General features: G+C 33.3%; 2 protein-coding genes across 2 annotated transcripts; both read right to left on the reverse strand.

The window, feature by feature from the left end:
• Positions 1–571: 571 nt before the first annotated feature.
• On the reverse strand, positions 572–3,018 carry LOC145114750 (scarecrow-like protein 21). The gene is made up of 2 exons (XM_079050837.1): positions 2,889–3,018; positions 572–2,260 (listed from the first exon to the last, which is right to left on the reverse strand). The coding sequence occupies exon 2, from the start codon at positions 2,210–2,212 to the stop codon at positions 692–694; it is 1,521 nt and encodes a 506-aa protein (XP_078906963.1). The 5' UTR covers positions 2,213–2,260; positions 2,889–3,018; the 3' UTR covers positions 572–691.
• A 6,735-nt stretch (positions 3,019–9,753) lies between these two features.
• On the reverse strand, positions 9,754–10,447 carry LOC145110824 (uncharacterized). Its single transcript, XM_079047135.1, has 2 exons — positions 10,185–10,447; positions 9,754–10,098 (listed from the first exon to the last, which is right to left on the reverse strand). The coding sequence occupies exons 1-2, from the start codon at positions 10,336–10,338 to the stop codon at positions 9,950–9,952; spliced, it is 303 nt and encodes a 100-aa protein (XP_078903261.1). The 5' UTR covers positions 10,339–10,447; the 3' UTR covers positions 9,754–9,949.
• Positions 10,448–11,113: the final 666 nt, after the last annotated feature.

The following is an 11,113-nucleotide window of genomic DNA, read 5'->3' on the forward strand; positions in this document are numbered from 1 at the left end:
ACACAAAGTCGATCGATCTTTCTATCCGTCATGTCCAAGTCGCTTATACGGTTCTACCATACTTCATAATTCACATTCTATTTGACATATGTTAACTTGCTAATGCATTTCCCTTCTCATATACACTTAAAATGCACAAATCCCCAAATTACAGAACCAACTTATGAAAATGTTCAAGTTCCGAATTCTCAAATTTTATGCTATAAAATTCCAAACACCTTCATCTTCATGCCGGATTTGAATCTTATAATCATATAAAATCCTCATACGCTGTACATGATTATTTTTTTAATATTTAAATAGCTTTGAAATGTCGCATATAAATTAAAGATTAGAATTATACCAACTAGAGATAGCCAAATAAAATTAATCGTCATTACTCTTTTGTTTAGCCTTGGTAAGACAGATTTGTCCGTTGACATTTATATAATAGTCTGAGATTCAATCAATCATCCAAACACAACGAATATTTGCAAAAAACATGGGATAACTATACTTACAAATTAGTGATGGAAATTCAGACGACTTATATTAAAACTGTATTTTCGTAACACATATTTACCATGTAATGTACCTAAAATTTGAAACATTTATTACCACGAATTTTACATATAATACATATTTAACAAGAAGAAAAGATGTTCGAAGGATTACAAAGTTCACCCGATCCCATTCCATTCAGGTTTCATTATCATTTCCAGGCACATGAAGCCACCAAATCACGATTCAACCATCCAAGAAACAAAGCCCCATCACGTTCTTCAAGTCTATATTTATGCGAATAGCTTTCAAGCAAAGCCTTAATAGTCGAATTCACAAGCGTGCTCAAAGGATACGGTTTAAATCCCGCCATTGTAAACCTTGATTTCCATTTCCCAAGAAGTTCATGTCTCTCCACTCTCTCCGCACCCTCACACGCGATTATATTCACAATATCACGCGCAAGACAATGTTGTTCAACATTGATCCTCTGTAGGTGATCTCGTGGTAAGGTCACATCGATTGACTCGAAAATAGCAGTGTAGTAGTTTAAAGTCTCTTGAAACCGATGAAAAAACGGAGCAGTATTCACATTCGATTCCTGTTCGACAAGTGTCACGACTTTAGGAGACAACCCTTTTATAAGACGTAACAATCGATCCCTATGATTTAAAGGGTCCACGCTTTCGTCCGGCATGTGATGAAGCATAAACGCGAAATTAACTGCTAACGATTCCCCCGGGACGATTCCGAGATGTGAAGCCTCAACCTCGGAACCGGAAACCGGGATTCCGTGGAATTGGAACGGGATGTTACATGATTCCGCTAGATTTGCTAACCGTTGACCGATGATGTTGACTCCACCGCCTCTCGCGTATGCGTTTGTGGAGTCATCGACACCGGTGATGCGAAGGGTGGGGGGCCCACCGGGGCGGGAGGCGAGAGCTTGGATTAGGGTTACCCATTGGGAACCCTGTGCGATTTGGAAATCGATTATGTGGATTTTGTTTTCGTTTTTCATGGCTTCTGCTATCGCGCCATTGGCGGATAGGTAACCGAATTTGAAGTAAGGACATGCTTCATAGAGTACACGCATGTAGGAAAAGAGTTCGTTACCGGTTGGTTCTTTGCAATTTAGGGTTTTGTAGATTGAGCTACCTGAAGAAGATAGTCTTGCAACTAGCCCTTCAAGCATGTAAGCTCCTAAACGATGAGCTGGCTCACCGGAAACCGACACCATAGGGCGTAACACAGACATTAGCCAGTTGGCGGTGATTGAATCGTTTTCTGCTACTGATTTGGCACATGCGAGGAGCAATTCTTTGAAGTTTCCTCTTGATATCATCTCTGACATGGTGTCTGAAATTGTTTGATTGGTTTCACCCCAAGAAGATGAACCATTGTAAGATTCCAAGAAATCTTGATCGGTTCCGAGCATGGCGGTTTCTAGTTCTCTTAGTCTGTACTCTAGATCGTCTGTGTTGGTTTCTGTAAAACCAACCCTACTTACATGTGAGGTGTAAGTATAGTCAGGGGAATGGTATGTGTCTGGAATGTAGGAGTGAGAATCTCGTTGTGAAATAGAGCTGCCATTTGAGGAGAAGCTTGCAGTAGAAGAAGAGTTGTTACCGAATTCAGATGTTTGAACAGAAAAACGGATTCCTTGGTTTAAATCGGATGGGTATAGATTCCGATCCATGTTTTCAACAGGTGTTTGGTAATAGTTCTGCATCGAGATTTTCCCCTCTAGAATTTCGGTAACATCTGCTTCTAGAGTTGGCTGTTTGATAACAAATCAAATGGTATCATATCAGAAACAAATCAATTGAGCACCCAAATTGAATCACATAGGCATAAAAGTTAAAGGAAACTAATTATATATGTCAGCTCAAAGTCGTAGATTGATGCAACTCATAGACAGATATTGATATACATCAATAGTAATATGATAAAGTATCGAACAGAACTAAAATTTGCAAAAGTATCTTAACAATTATATAATCTCCAATCATGTCTATTCTATTCATCCAGAATCGCAGATATAGAAGAATTTCATTCATATTATGATTACTGTTCCATAGAAAATATTCAGGCATCAAAGCTTGCAACTAAACAATTAAAACCAGACAAGCAGTGCAAGCAAAACCCTAAATATGAAATTCGCATTCAAACGAATATTCCATGTCAATCAAATTCACGAGAGCGCGATCACAGAAAAAACAGCAGATCAAGTATCTAAGCAAGAATAGAAACTATAATTCTGCTAATTAACATAAGTAAACGTCTTTGGACACTTATGTTAACCCTTACAACAGTTAGGAATCAACTAGAAAAAGCAGTCTAAATTAGAAAAGAATTTCGAATATAAGATCGCAAAGAATTTCAAGACTATAAGTGTTCTCACATACCTTTTCATAGAAAAACTTCTGTTGAATTCTGTTTTTGACTTCGATTTCTAGGGTTTTTTAATCGATTTGGATGAGAATATGATGCTCTGAAGCTTGAAAACCGTAGTACGAAGCATCTACTGCTTCTATGAGTCTGTCTGAACGAAGTGGTCTGCTATTTATAGCCACGAATTTTCTCAGTTAATAAAAATGAAAAAACATTATACAGTAAATTACATGTTTGGCTCCTTATTTTAGCTTCTTTTACGAATTTGGTCCTTATATGAATTAGTTTGTAACTTTTAAATTATTTTGTAATTATATTTGGACATCATTTTCACCGGTTTTATCCAAGTGAACAATTTAAATTGCAAATGGTATTAAATTTTTTTGAACTAAAATATAAATCTGGAGTTGTATTAATACATAAATTATTGTACGTACAACAATTCTAGATTTTCGTTCATGTTAAGATAGCCTTTATATATATATATATATATATATATATATATATATATATATATATATATATATATATATATATATATATATATATATATATATATATAGGTTCAAATGTTTCTCATATGCTAGAATGCACTAATAAGAATTTAGCAAAAATTATATGTATATTAAATGATATCCATACTTATAATTCATTTTTATTGAAACTGATTAAATTCATCACTAATGTCAACGATAATATTCTTTCAGAATGAGAGTGTATTCTAGTAGAATACACTCTCGTTCTTCATATTCTATGAAACTTTATTGTATTTTAAGTGAGTGAGTCCTAAAACAAACAACAAACCCATACATAAAAACTTAGGTATGAATTCATTTTGAAAGAATGTTATTGCTGCATTAATGACGAACTTAATTAGTTTCCATAAAAAGAAAATTATAATTATGGATATCATTTAATATACATACAATTATGGAAATCATTTAATATCTATCTTTATTTAATTAAATAATTATTTAATTTTACTAAATTCATATTGGTGAATTCTAGCACACAATAAATATAAGAAACAAATTAATTTAGCCCTATATATATATATATATATATATATATATATATATATATATATATGATTGTGTCTAATTTTAGAAGTAGTGTATGTCTTTCGTGATTTCATCCTGAAACAAATATACTCCCTCCGTCCCAAAATTATAGTTCATCTTTCCTTTTTGATTTGTCCAAAATAAATAAATTTTTTACCAAAATACCCCATCATTATTACTTAACCAACTAAGCATTTAATTGAACATTAAATAAAAGTAATGACAAAACTGTCATTTTATTGGATAAAGTTAGTGATAATTAATGTTTCTTTAATTTTTGTGTTTTTTGTCTGTGGACAATAATTTTGGGACGGAAAGAATAGTATTTAACTTAAAATATAATTTATATAAGTATCTAACTATTAATAATTTAATATAAGATTTTTTAAGAATCATTTGAACGCAATTAAAATTACAAGTTTCACGTAACCATTTTAACATAATTAATTATATTTAAAAACTTATAGAACCATAACATATTTTAACTAACTTAAAAAAATAAAAGTTAAAAATAAAAATCGTTACATTTTTAGCAAAATAGGAATTATTTTATATTACTAAAAAGAGTACCCCGATGTTGAACCGCTTATCCGCGGTATGATTATTGTTTAGTTGGAACTTGGACTAGACTGGTAGTGATGGTCAAGGGAAACGTGTGTGAACACCGTTGATTATACAAAATGTATCCTTATAGTTTCATCTATTACCATATAAACCCTTAACAGTTTCACCAACTTCCATTTTATTATTGAATTCTTTCCTAGTGCATAAAAATAAAAGTTAATTACCAAAATAACCATATTTGAAAAGCCAAAATATCATGTTTTTATCTTTTATTATAAAATAACTATCTTTTTGGAAACGGCAAATGATTAAACGGAAGCCTACTCACATATTTCAACGAACATCTCGGGTTCGAGCTCCTTTACAGGGCAAACCCAGCCCCCATAGGGGTTTCCAGGGAAAATTTCTCCACATGTGGCACAAGTTTAAGAGGCACCCAAATTGGGTTTTACAGGGATTGAACTCCTGACCTCTGACCCCACGTTGGTATTAAACCCGGTACCTCTTCCCAGCTAGGCTGGAAGTCATTGGTTATAAAATAACTATCAACCTCATTAAAGATATTTCATGAATCTGTAAAATAGATTTTTGCTTACAAAAATAAAACCCGTAAAATCTTCGCAAGATTCATTTTCATGAATACGATATTTTCATATGAAATCAAATCAATTATCATACTTATGACTTGAAAACATGTTGAAAAACTCATTTACGACATCTCGAAACTATCATTTTTAGCGTTCGTGAATGTTTCGCGAATATTATTAATTTTCGCAGATGCATTATAAATTGAGTATTTTTGGAGAAAAATCTTACGACTTTTTTTTATCGGAGTTTCTTATTTCTTTCTATTATATTTTCATTTCAATATGTCTTCGACTCTGACACTTTATATGTGTTGACTTCATGTGTCCAAACTACTCCATATAAATTCTAGTGGTTAGTTCTACATATTCTTTTTGAGTATAGAGAGATTTTTTGTGTGATAAATCGAATACTACTTTTAAGAATATATTCATAAACAAAATAAAGTTAGTAGATTATCTTGATATGGTTTATTCAATCCTATATGTTGGTAAATAATATTCAAAGTTGAAAATCTATATACCTTTTGAAAATTAGGAACCACATCGCAACTCACTTATTACAATCTATATACCTTTTGAAAATTAGGAACCATATGGCACCTCACTTATTACACATAATTAGAGTCTATATGATGTATATTCTTGTTGAACTTAAATAAAGTTATTGGTGTCAAATTCCATTGTACTCTTCACTACAAAACTCTTGCGGCTCATATATGTTAAATCATGCTTTACCTACAAATACATGAATCATCATAAGGCGATTGTTGGCTTTCTCTTACAAAATTAAGAATTTTTTAAATTGTTTAGAATTCTTGATTTCCTCTATTTTTTTCATTCATGGGTCATATATAAGAAAGGGGAGAAAATGTACAAGATAAGTTGTTGGCTGAGCGGTGAACACGATGGTTTGCAAGGAGAAGACGCGGTTTGATTCTTCACATCCCCTCTTTGAGTTGTTCTTTTTTATTGAAAATGTTGATGTGGCAAGCCTAGCCACCCTGTCATGTCAGCCACAACTACACACGTGTGCATGTCAGGTCAGCAAAAACCACCACATAGGCGGTGACCAGTTTGTGACCTACAAAACTTCATAAACAAATTTTTTTCCAGAAAAAATGGCAAAAGAGTAACAAAAAAAATGTTAGGGTAAACTGCAAATTTGGTGATAAACTTAAGGATTTTTATAGCAATAGCCCAAAAAAGAAACAAACAAGGTTACAGCTTAAGGAAATGACACGAAATCCCAAAACTTACTACTTCTTAATGGTTTTACCTAATTATACTCCAAGTTTGTCAAAAAAATAAATTAATGGCAAATATTCGGTTTTGTAAGCTGGTTACCATGTCACCTAACATGTCATGTCAGTGTCTCAATGTAAAAAATTAAAAAAGAAATAGTGCAGGCTGATTTCGAACTCAACCCTCCAAATTTTATATGTTATGTATTATTAATGTGTTTTTAATATAGATACATATTCATAAAAATACAAAGTACAAATACTTTGTATTTGAGGTTAACAAGCGAAGTAAGAAGTTTTTGAAATGTTAGTTGAAAGCTTATATGGTAAAAATAAGTAGTATTTGAGAGGTTAACAGTTAAGATACCATTAGTTACAAATACTCAACAATCACAATGATAACGAAAACAGTTTTGAAGCATAAAATACAAATGAAAACTATTATTTATAAAGCCTAAGGATAAACTAAACAAGGTAACAACCACATAAGAAGATTTATTTTAGCCACTCAATAAGTTACAAGATCGAGTTTTCTTTTAATAAATTATAGACCTCGTTATTTATTTCAAATGCTGATATCTTTACTTTCAAACTTTCACCAACAAATCAAATAAATGAGTTTTCTTATCTTTGTTCTTCATTCAAAATTAAGACACAATAATATATAATAAACGAGTTTACTTTCAAACATTGACAATATGTCAATGTTATCATTAAAATAATAAATGACTTTTCATCGACATTGACTCCACCATATATTATTTGCCCAAACTTCCAAAATTTATAAATAAGAGTTTATCTTCAACCTCAAAATAAAGAAATCTAATTTTCAATTGTTTGACCGATTCGTTCAAGGGTTCTTAATTCATGTTGTGATATGTTAATGAAAATTATCAAAGTTTTAGTGCATATTCGATCTGTAAGGCAACTTCTACCAACAAATAGACTTCTCAGATGTCACTTATTTTATACTAGAATTTGTTAGAATTTAGGAATTTCTAAGGGTGCGTTTAGTTGCGGAAAAATGGACCGTTTTCCGGAAAAATTTTCCAAGAAAAATGAGAATTTTGAAAACACGTTTAGTTCGTCTATTTTTCTAAATTTTTCACGGAAAATAAAAATTTTCTGTTTTCTAAAATTACAAAGAAGTTGGAAATTTTTGGAAAACCAATAATCATTGTTTTCCACATTTTTCTAATTCCAAAATTTTTCTAAAATATAAACATCCACTCACTCCCACCTCTACCTACCCCCACCTTTACACCTCAAACCCACCACACCCTTACCTACCCACACCCACCCACTTCCAAGCCCACCCCTACAAACACACACACACACACAAACACACATCTACCCCAACCCCCCCCCCCCCCCTCCACACACACACACACCCACAAACACAAAGCACCCCCACCCTCATCCCCACAAACACACACACACACACACATAAACAGACAGTCACCCCAACTCCCACCCACACCTACACCCCCACAAACAAACACGCACACACACACACACCCACAAACACACACCCACCCCAACCCCCACTCACACATACACCCACACAAACACACACCCATCCCCCACCCCTATAAACACACACACACACACACACACACACACCTACCCCCACCCCTATAAACACACACACACACACCCAACACCACTACCACAATCACACACATACACCCACCCCCACCCCCACCCTTATAAACACACACACACACACACACATACACACACACACCCAACACCACTACCACAATCACCGACCTACCATCACCATCACCACCACCACTACCCCATCACCAGCATCACCACCACCGCCACCACCACTGCCTGTCATCACCACCGTCGCCATCATCGACACCACCACTTCCCCCCGCGGCTGCCCCCATCCCCATCCTACCACCGCTACCGTTTTCTAAAAATGAAAACCGATAGAAATATACACATCTAAACGCGTTTTCTAATTTTCTAAAACAGAAAATGAAAAATGAATACGATTTAACTAAACGCGTTTTCTAAATTTTCCAATGAAAACTGAAAACGAAAAACGAAAACTAAAAATGGAAAACAGAAAACAGAAAATGAAAACTATTTTTCTACAACTAAACACAACCTAAGCAATTTGTGTCAAAAACTTTATCAACCTTCAAACCATATTTGTTATTTTGAACGTAGGACAACTTGATAATTTTAACGTATTCTTTTGAATAAGGTCTGGTCGTGTGTACCACTTACCAAACACAACCGAACATGATTTCTTGCTAAAATTTCCTATCACCACCATCTTTGTAACTTAAGCACTATTCTAACATGATAATTTACTTGAAACATTTATTTAATTTTCCAAATATTTTCTTGAATGAAATAAATTCTTGGATATAAAACAAGTCAGGGTGTTAAAGTGTGCGAGTGACAAAATCCATAATTCATTATTTATAAAAAGATAGTTGATTTTTTTTCAAAAAGGCTATTAAAAGTTGTCTTTTAAGACAATATATGACCACTTTATTGGTGAAATACACTAATATAATTGGATGAAAACCTATAAACAGGGTATAAAGACAAACACATTTCTGATAAAGATAAGATAAATCATCAAGAGCAAAAAACAATCCGCAGATTGATCAGTTGGATGTTGGTTACAAACTCCATGTACTTTCACAATTTATGCAGATAAGTCCCCAAAAAAATCTTTAACTTATTACAACACTCAAAAACTGTATATTTTTCACACAAACAACAGGGTATTTTTTTTAATATGCATAGTTCTCGAGTATTCAATAAGTTACGAGGCTTAATCATACAAATTTGATTTCAGAGACTTCCTCAAAGAAAAACTCTTTACATTATTGCTCAAAATTAGGGAGATAGATCATATCAAGAGCAAATCACAACAGGCAAGAAAGATTCATGGATACTGGAAACAAAAGTCTACAATAGTTTCAAGCACAAAAAGTGATAATAACCATGATTTCCTGATTATTTGGGGTCGAATTACTCAGATAAAGGTAAGAAATTGTTAGAAAACTGATTATTGAGACATTATTTGGGGTCAAATTATTCAGATAAAGGTAAGAAATTGTTAGAAAACTGATTATTGAGACATAGGTAAATAATATCGAAAACATAGATAGATTTTCATGAAATACATAATCCCGGATCAACATAATTTCTACAAATTATAAGTTATAACTATTCAATAACACATAATCACTTCAAATCGCACATCCAAACAACCCCTATGCACAGAAAAAATTGCAACAGTTTTAGAGCTTCAATAAACAGAAGTGCATAGTCAGATCAATGTAGGAAGTAGTTACAGTTTCAAAACGCCCATATGGCAATGCATCAAGCACAGAAGCGAGACCATTTATCTGGACGATTTAACAAGAACAAGGTTTATTTGTTGAACATCAATTGTGGTAATGGTTCTTCATTTTTTTGCAATTGTAAGTAACTAGGACAACAAAAGCAGTAAGAACAATTTAATTATTAATTGGTTTACACAAGTACCTCACTGAGAATCATAAAAATACCCAATTGATCCATTTGAGGTCATTTTCATCAAACAAAGAAAACCCTAGATTGAAAATTTGGGAGAAGAAGGGGGGAATTACTTCTTGTAACGAGCGACCTCGCCATCGTTGGGGAAGAAGCCCATCAGACGTCCAGCGGAGTTCTGGTACGCGTACATGAACCCACCCATAACTCCGATTAAACCCCCGGTCACCATCGACGGGCCCCTGATCCCTGGCTTGATTCCTGCAAAAATGAAAAGAATTGCTACGTTATTCAAGAATCAAACCAAGAGTAAACGAATATAATTGAGTAGGAAGAGGGTGTGAGACCAGAAAGGTATCCAACGGTGACAGAGATGCCGGAGATGGTGGTGAGTCGAAGGTAATCAAGGGTGTTGAAGTTGGCGACGGTCTTGGTGAAGGGGGGATTCCGATCTATGACTGGGTACTCCGACTTAGCCGATGCAGTAATGTCTGTGTTCATCTCTCTCTTTCTTCGTTCTTGGTAATTGCTATGTTCGCAATGTCCAATTGCTATGCCCTCCCTCTTTCACTCTCTGTGTTGCTTTTTCGCAGACGACCTTTGCTGCTTTACATGGGCTAATTGGGCCATCATGTATATGGTGAATTGAGAATGGCGAATCGTGAGATCTGAGCTTTAAGAGTAATAGGTCCTTTAGAAATACCAAATGGGCCTTTATTGTCATTTGACTTGTCTTTGATTTTGCCTTTTGTTATAAAAATATTGTTTTATCTAATTTACTTTGATTGATTTTCAATATTAAATATGTCATTTTAAACACTAATTTAATTAAAAATAAGATAAATAGGTAAAAGAAAATACAACTGTTGCTAAAAGGCAAGAATAAGGGTAATTAATGGCAAAAATAGCTATAATTTGAAAAATAGAAGTTGCAATTTAAAAGTTATATCTTTTATTTTTATTTGTATATAAATTTATTTATATATAGATGCTTGACAAAATTTAAAAGTTTTTAAAATATATAAAATTATATTAAAAAAAACCTTTACTTTAATTTTCTATTTTCGAGTATATTTTCGCATCTTTAGAAAATTATAGCATAAATACTAGCTTTTATGGAATGCATTTTATATATGTATATTTTTTGTGGAATCAAAATGTGGACCAAAAAACGGCTTCAACAGACACTATCAATAAAACTTGACTCTTACTCAATTGAATATACTCGTTAACTCGATAAACTTAGACATGAACTTGAGTTTGAACTTAGAAGGGT

Source organism: Lactuca virosa, chromosome 5 (genome assembly GCF_052849685.1).
Source record: "Lactuca virosa cultivar CGN04683 chromosome 5, Lactuca_virosa_CGN04683_v6, whole genome shotgun sequence".
Classification (NCBI taxonomy): domain Eukaryota; kingdom Viridiplantae; phylum Streptophyta; class Magnoliopsida; order Asterales; family Asteraceae; genus Lactuca; species Lactuca virosa.